We start from the raw sequence: 16775 nt of genomic DNA on the forward strand, positions 1-16775 counted from the left end.
TTCTTCATGACTGTGTGGACCATGACAATTCCATAGTGATGTGGACACCAAGGATCGACCCACCCCACTACAGCCCCGCCGATGGGGGCGTACTCGGCCCTCAGTTACCTGTAGTCCCTGATCAGCTCCTTTGTCTTGCTGACATTGAGGGAGAGGTTGTTGTCCTGGAGCAACACTGCCAGGTCACTGACCTTCTCCCTATAGGCTGTTTCATTGTCTGTGATCAGGCAAACCACCGTTGTGTTGTCAGCCAACTTAGTGTTGGAGTCTTGCGCGGCTATATACACACGCAGTTGTGGGTGAATAGGGAATACAGGAGCACGCACACCTGAGTGGCCTCTGTGTTGAGGGTCAGCGTGGTGGATGTGGTGGTGCCTACTCTCACCACCTGGGGGTGGCCCGTCAGGAAATCCACGATCCAGTTGCAGAGGGAGGTGTTCAGTCCCAGGATCCTAAGCTTAGTAATGAGTTTGAAGGGCACTATGGTGTTGAATGCTGAGCTGTAGTCAATGAACAGTATTAAGGATTTCACATGTAGGTGTTCCTCTTGTCCAGGTGGGAGAGGGCAGTGTGGAGTGCAATAGAGTGCGTCATCTGTGGATCTATTGGGGCGGTATGCAAATTGGAGTGGGTCCAGGGTGTCTGGGATGTTGTTGCTGTGAGCCATGACCAGCCTTTCAAAGCATTTCATTGCTACAGATGTGAGTGCTACGGGGCGATAGTCATTTAGACGGGTTACCTTAGTGTTGTTGGGCACAGGGACTATGGTGGTCTGCTTGAAACATGTAGGTATTACAGACTGGGTCAGGGAGAGGTTGAAAATGTCAGTGAAAACACTTGCCAGCTAGTCAGTGCATGCGCTGAGTAAGCGTCCTGGTAATCTGTCTGGCCCCGCAGCCTTGTGTATGTTAACCTGTTTAAAGCTCTTACTCTCATCGGCTATGGAGAGCAAGATCACCGTCTGAAACAGCTGGTGCTCTCATGCGTGGTTCAGTGTTGCTTGCCTCGATGTGAGAATAGAAGGAACTTAGCTCGTCTGGTAGTCTTGCATCACTTGGCAGCTTGCGGCTGGGTTTTGACGAGCCTCCAAGCCAGCGTAGTAGGATTTGTTCTGTATTGACACCGCATGCTTTGCATACACGTCCTGGTAAACCGTCTGGCCCAGCGACTTTGAATGTTGACCTGTTTTAAAGGTATTGTTCACATCGGCTACCGAGAGGGTTATCACACAGTTATCTAGAACAGCTGCTCTCGTAAATGCTTCAGTGTTGCTTGCCTTAAAGCGAGCATAAAATGCATTTAGCTCATCTGGTAGGCTTGCGTCTGGGTTTCACTTTGTAGCCCGTAATAGTTTAAGCCCTGCCACATCTGACGAGCGTCAGAGCCGGTGTAGTAGGATTCAATCTTATTCCTGTATTGACGCTTTGCTTGTTTTGATGATTCGTCTGAGGGCATAGGATGATTTCTTATAAGCTTCTGGGTTAGTCTTTCGCTCCTTGAATGTAGCAGCTCTAGCCTTTAGCTCGATGCAGATGTTGTCTGTAATCCATTGCTTCTGGTTGGAATATGTACGTGCATCGACAACGTCGTCCCCACATTTTATTGATGAAGCTGATGACTGAAGTGGTGTACTCCTCAATGCCATTGGATGAATCCCGGAACATATTCCAGTCTGTGCTATCAAAATAGTCCTGTAGTGTAGCTTCCTTCATCTGACCACTTCCGTATTGAGCGAGTCACTGGTATTTCCTGCTTTAGTTTTTGCTTGTAAGCAGGAATCAGGAGGATATAATTATGGTCAGATTTGCCAAATGGAGGGCGGGGGAGAGTTTTGTATGCATCCCTGTGTGGTCTAGAATGTTTTTTTTTTCTTTACTCTGGTTGACATGCTGGTAGAAATCTGGTAAAACTGATTTAAGGTTGCCTGCATTAAAGTCCCCGGCCACTAGGAGCACCGCTTCTGGGTGAACTTAAATGATATCTGATGAATCCCGGAACATTTTCCAGTCTGTGCTAGCAAAACTGTCCTGTAGCTTAGGATCTGCTTTATCTGACCACTTCTGGTAATCCCAGTTTGAGTTTTTGCTTGTAAACCCGAATCAGCAGGATATAATTATGGTCAGATTTTTCAACTGGATGGAGAGCTTTGTATGCATGGAGTAAAGGTGATCTAGAGTTTCCCTGCATCAAATCACTGGCCACTAGGTGCACTGCCTCTAGATGTGCATTTTCTTTATTTGGCCTTGTACAGCTTGTTGGGTGTGGTCTTACTGCCAGCATTGGTTTGTGGCAGCAAATAGACAGCTGCAAAAAATATAGATGACAACTGGGAACTTGATGTCTTGTCTATCCTGGGGGTTTACGGTCTTCCCTTTTCTCCTAGGTGTTCTTTGTAGAGTCTGTTTGTGAAGACCCTGAAGTCATTGCAGAGAACATTGTGGTGAGTGCTCTTCCACAGTTCCTGTAGGTAACTCTTTGGAGAGAACCAATGAGTCTTATCTCGCCTCTCTTTCTCTGTTCAGCAAGTGAAGCTGGCCAGCCCTGACTACACCAACTGCAACACAGAGGATGCTATGGAGGACTTCAAGAAGAGGATCAAGTGTTATGAGAACTCCTATGAGACCCTGGATGAGGTTCTGGACAGGTGAGCAACTTATCTCACTGAGGAACAAAGAGTTCTCTCCTATTTGTTTAGCAAGTGGTTGTTTTTACAGTTGTAACGGGAATTTACAGGTGAACAAAAAGGAGCGCAGTTGTTAAATCCCATCAAAATGAATCTGGTTTATTACAAGAATTCTGCGAGAACACCACCAGAGCAGAAGCAAAGAAAATGTCTAATGGGCCCTTGTATATTAGTCACACAGCACCGAATGTTGTGTGAACACCAACCCAAGAGGCTTGTAGGAAGTCAGAACATAAACTGTGACAGAATCACACACTGTCATAGATACATTATGACTGTGTCCTCAAATTCAGTCTTCAAGACTGGCAGACATTTTATGCTGGCAGTTAAACGGGTCAAAAGTAAGAACATCAGTACTTCATTACAACAGAACTATATTGAACAAAAATATAAATATTTGACTGAGTTACAGTTCATAGAAGGAAATCAGTCAATTGAAATAAATAAATTGGGCCCTAATCTATGAATTGCTCATGACTGGGCAGGGGTGCAGGCATGGGTGGGCCTGGAAAGGCATAGGCCCACTCATTGGAGTCAGGCCCAACTAATCATTTTTCCACAAAAGAGCTTTATTGCAGACAAATAGATTCTTGATAAACCACACTGGTCAGGTGGATGGATTATCTTTCCAAGGAAGAAATGCTCATGGATTTCAAACAAATTTGTGCACCAAATTTGAGATTTTTGTGCATATGAAACATTTCTGGGAAATTTTATTTCAGCTCATGAAAAATGTGACCAACACTTTACATGTTGCATTTTATATTTTTATTCAGTATACTTAAAGATCGCTCTGTCATTTCCTGGTTGCAAAAATTATAATAGGTTGCCTAATTTCAGTTTGTGACAAATAAGCAAGCAAAGTGTAGTCATTGTAGCATCTAAACTGCTGTGAACTATATTTTCTAGAACCAAATATATTTTATTTTCATATGTTTGAAGCTGGTGTCAAACAGAAAGTTAGATTCCATGTGCGCCATTTCTATGCTTCCAGTTCTTAATTAAGTTTCTTTTTTGAGTCTATCTGCTTCTTAGACTTTCTCATAATCTGAAAGAAATATGAGCTATAGATCTGTCAATTTGGTCAAGTCGCCCAAGAATTTACATATTGCAGCTTTAAGTAAATATGTTACTTAAACATACATGGTTAACTCCTGTGTCCCTTCCCACGTACAATCATGTTTATTACATATCAGTCCATATCCACAGTAACTCAAATAGTAATTTATCAAATGTCCCATTTACAACAGTCAATGACATGTTGCTTGTCCTTTTAAACCCGGAATCATTTTAAAGCTGGTTTCAATGCATGTTGTATCTACGAGGTTTCTCTCTTTTATAAAGTAAGGGATTCCTAAAGCTCTCTGACATGTATCTCCCAGGCATCTGTCCTACATTAAGATCATGGATGTGGGCCGGAGGTACCTGGTGAACCAGGTCCAGGACCACATCCAGAGCAGGATTGTCTACTACCTCATGAACATCCACATCACGCCACGCTCCATCTACCTGTGTCGCCATGGAGAGAGTGACCTCAACGTCAAGGGCTGCATTGGAGGAGACTCTGGGCTCTCACCCAGGGGCAAGGAGGTACGGCTAACTATCCTTAGATTCCATCTCTACCTTACGAGTTCTACTTTTTGTTTCTTCAATATTGAATAGGTTTCCATATTTTGGAATAGATTGCATTTAATTTTGTAAAAATTGTACCCCTTTTTTCTCCCCAATTTTCGTGGTATCCAATTGTTAGTAGCTACTATCTTGTCTCATCGCTACAACTCCCGTACGGGCTCTTTCAACAAAGGTTGAAAGTCATCCGATACCCAACCAAGCCGCACTGCTTCTTAACTTGCGTCGAGCAATCCTGTATCCGGGAGCGTAATCATAGCCTCAAGCTCATTACCATAACGCAACGTTAACTATTCATGAAAATCGCAAATGAAATAAATATATTCACTCACAAGCTTAGCCTTTTGTTAACAACACTGTCATCTCAGATTTTCAAAATATGCTTTTCAACCATAGCTACACAAGCATTTGTGTAAGAGTATTGATAGCTAGCATAGCATTAAGCCTAGCATTCAGCAGGCAACATTTTCACAAAAACAAGAAAAGCATTCAAATAAAATCATTTACCTCTGAAGAACTTCAGATGTTTTCAATGAGGAGACTCTCAGTTAGATAGCAAATGTTCAGTTTTTCCAAAAATATTATTTGTGTAGGAGAAATCGCTCTGTTTTGTTCATCACGTTTGGCCAAGAAAAAACCCTGAAATTCAGTCATTACAACGCCTAACTTTTTTCCAAATTAACTCCATAATATCGACAAACAAACGTTGTTTAGAATCAATCCTCAAGGTGTTTTTCACATATCTATTCGATGATAAATCATTCGTGGCAGTTTGGTTTCTCCTCTGAAGCAAATGGAAAAATGCACGCAGCTGGAGATTACGCAATAATTTTGACGGAGGACACCAAGCGAGCACCTGGTAAATGTAGTCTCCTTATGGTCAATCTTCCAATGATATGCCTACAAATACGTCACAATGCTGCAGACACCTTGGGGAAACGACAGAAAGTGTAAGCTCATTCCTGGCGCATTCACAGCCATATAAGGAGACATTGGAACACAGCGCCTTCAAAATCTGGGGCATTTCCTGTTTGAAATTTCATCTTGGTTTTGCTTGTAGCATCAGTTCTGTGGCACTCACAGATAATATCTTTGCAGTTTTGGAAACGTCAGTGTTTTCTTTCCAAAGCTGTCAATTATATGCATAGTCGAGCATCTTTTCGTGACAAAATATCTTGTTTAAAACGAACGTTTTTTTTATCCAAAAATTAAGAGCGCCCCCTATATCGAAGAAGTTAACACAGCGTGCATCCAACCCGGAAGCCAGCCGCACCAATGTGTCGGAGGAAACACCGTGCACCTGGAAACATTGGCTAGCGTGCACTGCGCCCGGCCCGCAACAGGAGTCGCTGGTGCGCGATGAGACGAGGATATCCCTACCAGCCAAACCCTCCCTAACCTGGACGACGCCAGGCCAATTGTGTGTTGTCCCACGGACCTCTCAGTCGCAGCCGGTTTACGACAGAGCCTGGGCGCAAACATCAGTCTCTGATGGCGAGCGCCCTTAACCACTGCGCCACCTGGGAGGCCCCTAGGTTTCCATATTTTGAGGATGTTTTCTTTTCTCTCTTTTGTGTTGATTGTTCCCTGGGCAGTTTGCCAAGTATCTGCAACAGTTCATCCAGTCTCAGGAGATCAGTGATCTGAAGGTGTGGACCAGCCAGATGAAGAGGACCATCCAGACAGCTGAGGCTGTGTCTGTACCCTACGAGCAGTGGAAGGCTCTCAACGAGATAGACGCGGTGAGAACTCGAATCGCCTACTCGGCTCAGCAATGCCACCTGTGTGACTGTATGTTGGTGATCCTCAAACACACCCCATACAGTTTGTATATCTGAAGTGGTGTGTTCTGTGCTATCCTCAGGGTGTGTGTGAGGAGATGATGTATGAGGAGATCCAGCAGCACTACCCTCTGGAGTTTGCAATGAGGGACCAGGACAAATACCGCTACCGTTACCCCAAGGGAGAGGTGAGTGTGAGGAGAGCATTCTCTAATGCCTCATTTAATCATATTGGAAGTTTACATGCACCTTAGCCAAATACATTTAAACTCAGTTTTCCTCAATTCCTGACATTTAATCCTAGTAAAAATTCCCAGTCTTAGGTCAGTTAGGATCACCACTTTATTTTAAGAATGTGAAATGTCAGAATAATAGTAGAGTGATTTATTTCATCTCATTCCCAGTGGGTCAGAAGTTTACATACACTCAATTTGGTAGCATTGCCTTTTAAATTGTTTAACTTGGGTCAAACCTTTTGGGTAGCCTCCCACAAGCTTCCCACAATAAGTTGGGTGAATTTCGGCCCATTCCTCCTGACAGAGCTGGTGTAACAGAGTCGGGTTTGTAGGCCTCCTTGCTCGGACACGTTTTTTTTCAGTTCTGCCCACAAATGTTCTATAGGATTGAGGTCAGAGCTTTGATATGGCCACTCCAATACCTTGACTTTGTTGTCCTTAAGCCATTTTGCCACAACTTTGGAAGTATGCTTGGGGTTATTGTCCATTTGGAAGACCATTTGTGACCAAGCTTTAACTTCCTGACAGAATGCATCTCCTTCCTGAGCGGTATGACGGCTGCGTGGTCCCATGGTGTTTATACTTGCGTACTATTGTTTGTATAGATGAATGTGGTACCTTCAGGCGTTTGGAAATTGCTCCCAAGGATGAACCAGACTTGTGGAGGTTTCTTTAGATTTTTCCATCATGCAAAGAGGCACTGAGTTTGAAGGTAGGCCTTGAAATACATCCACAGGTACACCACCAAATAACTCAAATGATGTCAGTTAGCCTATCAGAAGCTTCTCAAGCCATGACATCATTTTCTGGAATTTTCCAAGCTGTTTAAAGGCAGTCAACTTAGTGTATGTAAACTTCTAACCCACTGGAATTGTGATACTATGAATTATAAGTGAAATAATCTGTCTGTAAACAATTGCTGGGAAAATTACTTGTGTCATGCACAAAGTAGATGTCCTAATCGACTTGCCAAAACCATAGTTTGTTAACAAGAATTTTGTGGAGTGGTTGAAAAACAAGCTTTGACTCCAACCTAAGTGTTTGTAAACTTCTGACTTCAACTGTATTTATTATGAAAGGGCTCTACCAACCTGGATACTTTTATGTGTGCCAAGAGATGTGTGTGAGAACTTGCTTCTGCTCCACTGTAGTTCTTCACAATGACAATTTGCATCAAAATAGATGAGAAACTAAGTGAATGTTTTGCTCATGTGGTCCAAATGTAGTTTAATTTGGCACTGTGACATTAAACCACATCCAGGTGGCTAATGGCCATGTACACCTTGCTAATGAGCCGTAGTAAATAAAGCCCCCTTCCTCCCCTGTCTGTCTGTGCTCCAGGCTCTGGGTACAGGCTGTTTTTCAGTTGGCATGAACAATCAGTGGTGTGTTCTCACTTTTAGTCCATCCCATTGCTGCCACTTAGAGAGATGGAGGTGGTGATCAGCGAGGCTGTCTCTCCCACTCAGTAGTGGGGGAGAGCATCGTTGTCTAAGACCCTTTACTACAGTACTAATGGCTTATCGTTACATTAGAATTAAGTGTTCTACCTTGTTTTTCCCACTGTAGACCCATTACTGAAGATAATTTCTCCTGTTGCAGTTTTTGTCTGTGCTCTGTTTTTAATTTATTTTTACCATGAAGTTTTTGTGTGTGAGACCCTATTGTGACCCTGCCCTTTTGGGTGAGGTTAGTATCTTGTTTTGTTTATCGGTGTATCTGACAGTTACCCTGTCCCCTTAGTCCTATGAGGACCTGGTGCAGAGGTTAGAGCCGGTCATCATGGAGCTGGAGAGGCAGGAGCATGTCCTGGTCATCTGTCATCAGGCTGTCATGCGCTGCCTGCTGGCCTACTTCCTTGATAAGACAGCAGGTCAGTCTGGTTGTCTTTCCTGGATAACAGTGATGGACGGAAGGTGTTTCTTTTCGCACTTTGTAGATCTCTTTTATATTAGATTTCTTAGTCGTCTGTGTGTGTTGTTTCTCAGAGGAGCTGCCCTACCTGAAGTGCCCACTGCACACCGTGCTGAAGCTCACACCAGTTGCTTATGGTAAGACTGGCCTTCCACTGCTACCCAGTCCTGTCTGCATCTGTGTTAATATCAATTGCAAGATAGCATAAATATTTTAGTATTGGATTTAGTGGTTTATAATGCAAAAATGCACCTTTCTGTGCTCTGTCTTCAGGCTGTAAGGTGGAGTCCATCTACCTAAATGTGGATGCAGTGAACACTCACAGAGAACGCCCAGAGGTTGGTATATCTACATACATGCATACATGCATACATTAATTTGATGGATAAGTTGGAATATGTGCTATGCTTGACGGCTAACTCTCAACTCAGCAACCTGTTGTTGAGGAGCATTTGAATGCAGCTGTAGTGCTTTTCAACAGTCCCGGTTGCCATGGCTTCACAATCAGAAGAGCGTTTAATAGTAGGGGTTAGAGTGGATTCTTTATTGTAGATGTGTGTGTGTGTAAAGATGGTGATAGTGACTCATGTAGTGACCTTTGTCCATCGCCTTTTCACACCCTCTACCTGAATATACTTGTAAGAGGATTGTGGGATAGAACGCTATGATTCATGATATGTCATCAGGTGAAATCTGTCATTAGGAATCATGCTCATGCCATTTCTTTATTGTATACGTAGAGGAGAATTTGGGGAGTAACTATGAGAATCAACTTGGGTAATTAAATAATGTACTGTGCAGCTTTATCACATCCTCCCTTCTATCCATTTTGTTCCCCAGATGTTTGACCGCAATCTTTTTGTTTCATTGCTGAACAGAACGTAGAGGTGTCACGGATGGCAGAGGAGGCTTTGCTAACAGTACCAGCTCACCAGTGAGATAGTGTCCCTCACTCGCTCTATCCCTCACACTCCCTTCTTTCCACTCCTCCCGCTGGCCCTGCCTCCATATTTGCTCCTTCAATCAGGCAGTTCTCAATTACTCCATTCCCTCTACTTCCTGACATCAAAAGCACTCTGATTGTTCTACTCAGATTGAGTCAAAGTATCCAATTAAAGTAATGATGATTAACTGGAATCCAGTTCATTTGAATATCCTCACTATAAGTAAGGGTCTGGTGTCCTTTTTGTCTGTTTATTGAAATTATATTTTTCTCTCAATTGACATGGTTTTGCAAATCAATGTTGTATTTCCAAACCAGAGCACATTTTCATTTCAAATGTTTATTTTAATTTTAGGATAATCTTTTTCATTTAGTCTCATGGAAGGGATCCTAATAAAATACCTATTCAGGAAGCTCAGTATTTGGAATATTTGTCAGTCATGTGTGACTGTTGATGTGAATCGATGTCTTAATTAATTTAAAAGTTGAATGTGTGTCTGTCAATGTTCATTGCGTTGCACAAATGTCTACTTGATTTGAGGTAGTGTTTTGCACCTGGACTCTGAGTCTTAAACTCTTTTAGTACTAATTTAATAATTAAAAAAAAATTCAGTTTATTATATATTTTTTATTTGATCACGTAAGATTAAATGTTTGTTTATAATCATGTATGAAGAAGGCCCAGAGAAACATATATTTTTTAATAAAAATGTGAAGGTCTGCTCCATATGGAATATGACCGGGAGTAATTTCCACATCACTGTTTACTGACTGCTAATAAAATCTACTTGACCAGTCCTGCTGTATTTTATGTATCGATGCATCAAATCTCATGTTTTTGTTCTACAAATGTCTTGATAAACCACTGTGCTACGCAAATAAATAACATTTGTTCTTCAACCTTATTCGTATGCAAAGGCTGGATTGGAAATAATTTCCTCTGAATGAATGCCTATTCCTCACTCTGTACAGACGCCTGTTGGTAGAACACTGCTTGTCCGTCTGCCTGGGACGTTAACCATTGCCATAGCAGTAACTCTCTTCATCCACAAAGCATACTGCAGAACATGCCCCCTCACACCTCCACTAATTTACTTTTCCTAGATTAGGGATGGGCAATTGACAGCCCCCCTTCTGTAGGTTAATTGGTATCCCCAGCACATCTCCCTTGTTTTGAAATACCATTGACAGATTTGGTTAGTCAGCCTTGTATGTTCCTCTTTCAGAACGTCAACATTCATCGCACCACAGAAGATGCCTTGCAGACAGTCCCAGCTCACCTCTGAAATCAAAGCCAATCGGGTTGAAGTTGGGCCTCTTCTGTCTCCCAGATTTGTCACTACATGTGTCATTACTTGTGGCCCTAGTGGTACAGTCTGGATGTGATCTGTTCAACAACCCACTCAGCTGATATGTTTTTTTTTTGTGGGGTGATGTCTTCCACTTCTTCTGCCTCTCTTAGCACAACCTCATCTGCTTTTGGTGTCTGTGTTCAGAGCAATGTGACCTGGAGGATCCAGAGCCTTTTGGCATCTCAATTGGCCTGTACTCCTGTCTTTCATAAGTATAATTCTCAGTCTACAGCACATTCAGTCCAATTGTTAGAGGTCAGAATAGAAATGTGAATACAATTAACCGTTCTGCTTGCATTGTAGGGTTTGGGGGTATGCATTCACAGAATTACTCTGACCTATTACTGCTCCAATCTCATGGTAGGAAGAGGCACAAGTCCTTGGTACTAGTTTGGTTTGTGTGTTAAGGCTTTATGTACAGCTGACAGACTTGTCTAGGAGAGAAAGGGACTGAAATGTATTTTTGTAAAGTATGAACCCCTCAGTATCTGTTTCCATTAACTTGTCCAGTTTTTTTGTGTGTTTTTTTTCGACATTTGGAAAATAGATTAGACAATTGCCCGCTGCATAGTGTGTGTCCATTGACTATTCTAGTGTCGATTTTAAAAATAGCAGGATGTAATGTCACACCAACAAAACAAACTAGTATTGAATAGAAATAGTGGTTGAAGTGTTTGTATTACCCATTTAGGCAAATTGTACACCCATTAATTGGAGACAGCCTGTATGCTCTCCAACCTATCGGTTTCATGTCTCCGGTAGCCCGCAAAAGTCAGCATTGATAGAATGCAAGAATTTACCTATATTTGCCATATTCTCTTAATTATCATGTGCCAACATATCGCCTTGGTCTGTGCTGTAAAAAAATTAAATAAAAAATATGATAGCAAAATGTGTAGAATAGCAAGAAATTTGCTTAACTGCCAAATTTTCTCTCAGCCTCATGGCATAATGTGAACAAAAGCATGAGATGAGCTATAAAACAGTATTTTTTTTCTTCTGTGCCCCATGGCAAAAAGTGTAGAATTCCAAAGGGGGGGGGGGGTGGGGGTTAGGGTTAGAAACTTGCATTCCTGTAGATCTGAAAAAATTGGATGGTGAAACTTGCATCCAGCCAAACAGAAAAGCAAAAGGCATAGAAATTCAGCCTTCTTGAAAGTAAGGATGACGATCCTGCAAATAAATATTTTTATAGTTGAAAAATGGATTTAGTAGACATTTAGAATTAAATGTGGAGTGGTACTTCATAGTTGTGTTGACATCAAGTGCCCTGCGTACTTAAATTATTCGGCAATCATAATTGATTCCAAAAACACTTTCCACCATTTGTCGCAATATAACAAGTTTGACAAAAGAGTACACCCGTCTAACAGATTTATTTTTTGATCTTTCAAAAATGTCTCCATTATCTGCCGTTTCCATTACGTCACAAATATTTTTTATGCGACGTTGCTTTTGTCGAATAAACCTGGGTCAATGGAAACCTGTCTGTTACTCTTTAGAAAGTATTGATTGTGTGGTTCACTTGTCTAATTTGAACCTCAGAAGTGTCACTGTGTTGTCTTTTCATGTCAATGTGTTATGTAATCTACAGGTAACTGTCGAATAAATGAGGGCTACAAAGTATTTTGAAAGCAGGTGCTTCCACACAGGTGTGGCTCCTGAGTTAATTAAGCAATTAATATCCCATCATGCTTAGGGTTATCAAAGATGGTCTACTAATTATATTGACAAGACAGTTGATTGACTGCTTTAACAATGTTAATGCATGTCCTCGAAGATGGAAGGAAGTCTGGCGAGAGGCGAAATCAGTTGGGAGACCATTCTAGCCAGTGTGAGGGCAGATTGCTTGTGAACACCAGCCCATAGAGCTAGATAGAGGACTAATCTTTATCTTTGCCATTATAGCGTCTGTGAAAGCATGGGCAGCGCCTTCAATTTAAAGTATTACATTTTCTTCTTCATTGGCTCATTGCTCCCAACTCAGGAATCCCCACCCAGTTGACTACTTTAAAATGGTGGAAGCCCTCAATGGGAAATGTCCATGTTAACGCTGGTAATATCTACAAAACATTTATTCGATCAAATAAGCCATACGTAACAAATGAGCAATTACATTTTTTGCGGATCAAATTCAACACTCATTGAGCTCCATAAAAATATATATATGTATTTTTTGTGGACAGATTTTGGGTGGAGTAAAACCGCTTGCTTCGCCTCTTCCTCTCTGGGGTCATGTTTAAAAATACTGGGCAGGCCATAATTTTGAATACCATGGCTATGCCCCCATCTACAGGGCACGAATGAAAATTATGTAACAATATGCCATTGCCATCTCAGTCACCAGATCTCAACCCAATTTAACACTTATGGAAAATTCTGTAGCAGAGCCGGAGACAGCATTTTCCACCAACACCATAAATTAAAAAAATAATGATGGAATTTCCTGTGGAAGAATGGTGTCATATCCCTCCAATAGAGTTAGACACTTGTAGAATCTATACCAAGGCGCATTGAAGCTGTTCTGGCTCGTGGTGCCCAACGCCCTATTAAAACACTTTATGTTGGTGTTTCCTTTATTTTGACAGTTACCTGTATTTATCATATTATTATACTGAACAAAAATATAAACGCAACATGCAACAATTTCAAAGATTTTACTGAGTACAGTTCATATAAGGAAATCAGTCAATTGTAATGAATTCATTAGGCCCGAATCTATGGATTTCACAGAACTGGGCAGGGGCACAGCCCTGGGGGGGGGCATAGGCCCACTTGTGAGCCAGGCCAACCCACTGGGGAGCCAGGCCCAGCCAATTCCCCACATAAGGGCTTTATTACAGAAGAAATACTCCTCAGTTTCACCAGCTGTCCAGGTGGCTGGTCTCAGACATCCCGCAGGTGAAGAAGCCGGATGTGGAGGTCCTGGGCTGGTGTGGTTAGGGTTGCAAAGGGTCAGAAACTTTCTGGTAAATTTCCCGAATTTTTCAGAAATTCTTCCATGGGAAGTTAACCCCAGGAATATTGGGACTTTTGCTTAAATTCATCCAAAAAGTTAGCTTTTAACAGTGAACCTTTTTTTTATGGGATACACATAAGGCAATTCTAGGTATTGTGACATATTTTGGTTAAACTATCTCCAATTCAATGGAATTGTAACCATCTGCATGCACAGTGCATTATTCCATCACATGTACAGCTGCTTCTCAAGATCTTGCACACTAATGAGATGCTATTGAGCCCACACAACTACACTGTCTGCGCCAAGGACTACATGCTTTCTGGTAAGTTTTGATTACAATACTGGGTGGGGTGAATATTTTATACAACATACATTATTTTTTGTTAACTAGTAAATAGTAGCCTACAGCAAAGTGTGTAGGTGTGTACCTATTTTTTTTTCTAATCTTTACAGGAAAATGCCACGGGTGCTATCTGATGTGTGGAGACATTTCACTAAAGCTAATGTAGAAGGAAAAGCTGTGTACATTTGCAAATACTGTGCCAAATCACATGTGAAAAATGCAGCAAAGATGCAGAATCATCTGGTCATGTGCATAAAGTTCCCTCAGTGCTCACAACAAGCAACCTCTGACAAAAGTCCCCTTACTTCTATTCGAGGTGAAAATGATGAATCAGACACCTTATCGATAGCAACAGCTCATGGTCCTCCTGGAATCAGAAGTTTTTTGACTCAATGGAGGAACGTAGTCAGAGAAATGCTGATAAAAGTCTTGCTCGAGCTGTGTATGCAACTGGTTCACCTCTGATGCTCACAGGCAATGTGTATTGGAAGAGATTTCTGAATGTTCTTTGCCCAGCATACACCCCTCCAACCAGACATGCTTTATCTACTAATTTGATGGATGCAGAGTTCAACAGAGTTCAAGTGAAGGTCAAGCAAATCATAGGGAAAGCAGACTGTATTGCAATCATCTCTGATGGGTTGTCAAATGTTTGTGGGCAAGGAATAATTAACTACATCATCTTCACCCCTCAACCAGTATTCTACAAGAGCCCAGACACAAGGGACAACAGACACACATACATAACAGATGAGCTGAAGGCAGTCATCAATGACCTTGGACTAGCGGTCGACCGATTAATCAGAATTGCCGATTAATTAGGGATGATTTACACCTTTATTTAATCTTTATTTAACTAGGCAAGTCAGTTAAGAACACATTCTTACATTCTTATTTTCAATGACGGCCTAGCAACGGTGGGTTAACTGCCTTGTTCAGGGGCAGAATGACAGATTTTTACCTTGTCAGCTCAGGGATTCAATCATGCAACCTTAGGGTTAACTAGTCCAACGCTCTAACCACCTGCCTCATGAGGAGCCCGTCTGTTATGCGAATGCAGTAAGAAGCCAAGGTAAGTTGCTAGCTAGCATTAAACTTAATCAATCATAATCACTAGTTATAACTACACATGGTTGATGATATTACTAGTTTATCTAGCGTGTCCTGCGTGTCCTGCGTTGCATATAATCAATGCAGTGCGCATTTGCTCCGTGTACCTAACCATAAACATCAATGCCTTTCTTAAAATCAATACACAGAAGTACATATTTTTAAACCTGCATATTTAGCTAAAAGAAATCCAGGTGAGCAGGCAATATTAACCAGGTGAAATTGTGTCACTTCTCTTGCGTTCATTGCACACAGAGTCAGGGTATATGTAACAGTTTGGGCCGCCTGGCTCGTTGCGAACTAATTTGCCAGAATTTTACGTAATTATGACATGACATTGAAGGTTGTGCAATGTAACAGGAATATTTCGACTGATGGATGTCACCCATTAGATAAAATACAGAATGGTTCCATATTTCACTGAAAGAATAAATGTTTTGTTTTCGAGATTATAGTTTCCGGATTCGACCATATTAATGACCTAAGGCTCATATTTCTGTGTGTTATGTTATAATTAAGTCTATGATTTGATAGAGCAGTCTGACTGAGCGATGGTAGGCACTAGCAGGCTCATAAGCATTCATTCAAACAGCACTTTTGTGCATTTTGCCAGCAACTCCCGAGATTAGGCTGGTGTAACGATTTGATGTGAAATGGCTAGCTAGTTAGCGGGATGCATTTCAAACATCACTCGCTCTGAGACTTGGAGTAGTTGTTCCCCTTGCTCTGCATGTGTAACTGTTTCGAAGGTGGCTGTTGTCGATGTGTTCCTGGTTCGAGCCCAGGTAGGAGCGAGGAGAGGGACGGAAGCTATACAGTTACACTGGCAATACTAAAGTGCCTATAAGAACATCCAATAGTCAAAGGTATATGAAATACAAATGTTATAGAAAGAAATAGTCCTATAATTCCTATAATAACTTCAACCTAAAACTTCTTACCTGGGAATATTGAAGACTCATGTTTAAAGGAACCACCAGCTTTCATATGTTCTCATGTTTTGACCAAGGAACTTAAAATGTAGCTTTCTTACATGGCACATATTGCACTTTTACTTTCTTCTCCGTCACTTTGTTTTTTCATTATTTAAACCAAATTGAACATGTTTCATTATTTATTTAAGGCTAAATTGATTTTATTGATGTATTATATTATGTTAAAATAAGTGCTCATTCAGTATTGTTGTAATTGTCATTATTACAAATCATTTCTAAAAATCGGCCGATTAATTGGTATCGACTTTTTTGTCCTCCAATAATCGGCATCGGCGTTGAAAAATCATAATCGGTCGTCCTCTACCTTGGACCACAGAAGGTATTTGCACTGGTGACAGACAATGCTGCGAACATGAAGGCTGCTTGGTTTAAAGTGGAGGAGTCCTACCCTCACATCACACTCATTGGCTGTGCTGCTCATGCATTGAACCTGCTCCTCAAGGACATCATGGCGCTAAAAACAATGGATACTCTCTACAAGAGAGCCAAGGAAATGGTTAGGTATGTGAAGGGTCATCAAGTTATAGCAGCAATCTACCTCACCAAGCAAAGTGAGAAGAATAAGAGCACCACATTGAAGCTGCCCAGCAACCCTGGAAGGGAAGGAGTCTGGAGTGTGGAGAAATGGCCATATCACAGTCCGCCGATATGGACAGCCCCATCAAGAGGATCCTCCTGGATGATGTATTTTGGGAGAGAGTGGTAAGCAACCTGAAACCAAAAGCTGTAGCCATTGCAGATTGAGGGAGACAATGCCATCCTGTCTGATGTTCAGACTCTGCTTGCAGATGTAAGAGAATAAATATGTGCTGCCCTGCCCACTTTAC

General features: G+C 41.7%; 1 protein-coding gene across 6 annotated transcripts in view; it reads left to right on the forward strand.

The window, feature by feature from the left end:
* Nucleotides 1–12025, forward strand: part of LOC109890986 (6-phosphofructo-2-kinase/fructose-2,6-bisphosphatase 4) — a 29858-nt gene extending 17833 nt beyond the window's left edge. For 2 of the 6 annotated variants that reach the window (XM_020483212.2, XM_020483209.2), the window contains exons 6-14: nucleotides 2384–2440; nucleotides 2523–2644; nucleotides 4066–4273; nucleotides 5908–6054; nucleotides 6177–6281; nucleotides 8073–8202; nucleotides 8318–8380; nucleotides 8517–8581; nucleotides 10413–12025. In XM_020483212.2, the coding sequence (XP_020338801.1) occupies nucleotides 2384–2440; nucleotides 2523–2644; nucleotides 4066–4273; nucleotides 5908–6054; nucleotides 6177–6281; nucleotides 8073–8202; nucleotides 8318–8380; nucleotides 8517–8581; nucleotides 10413–10472 (957 nt within the window). In that variant the 3' untranslated portion in view covers nucleotides 10473–12025. Of the gene's footprint in view, nucleotides 1–2383; nucleotides 2441–2522; nucleotides 2645–4065; nucleotides 4274–5907; nucleotides 6055–6176; nucleotides 6282–8072; nucleotides 8203–8317; nucleotides 8381–8516; nucleotides 8582–9083; nucleotides 10092–10412 lie in introns of those variants that run through there. The other 4 variants (XM_020483211.2, XM_020483208.2, XM_031824991.1 and 1 more) reach the window with 3 other exon arrangements.
* Nucleotides 12026–16775: the final 4750 nt, after the last annotated feature.

This window comes from Oncorhynchus kisutch, linkage group LG5, assembly GCF_002021735.2.
Source record: "Oncorhynchus kisutch isolate 150728-3 linkage group LG5, Okis_V2, whole genome shotgun sequence".
NCBI classification, from domain to species: domain Eukaryota; kingdom Metazoa; phylum Chordata; class Actinopteri; order Salmoniformes; family Salmonidae; genus Oncorhynchus; species Oncorhynchus kisutch.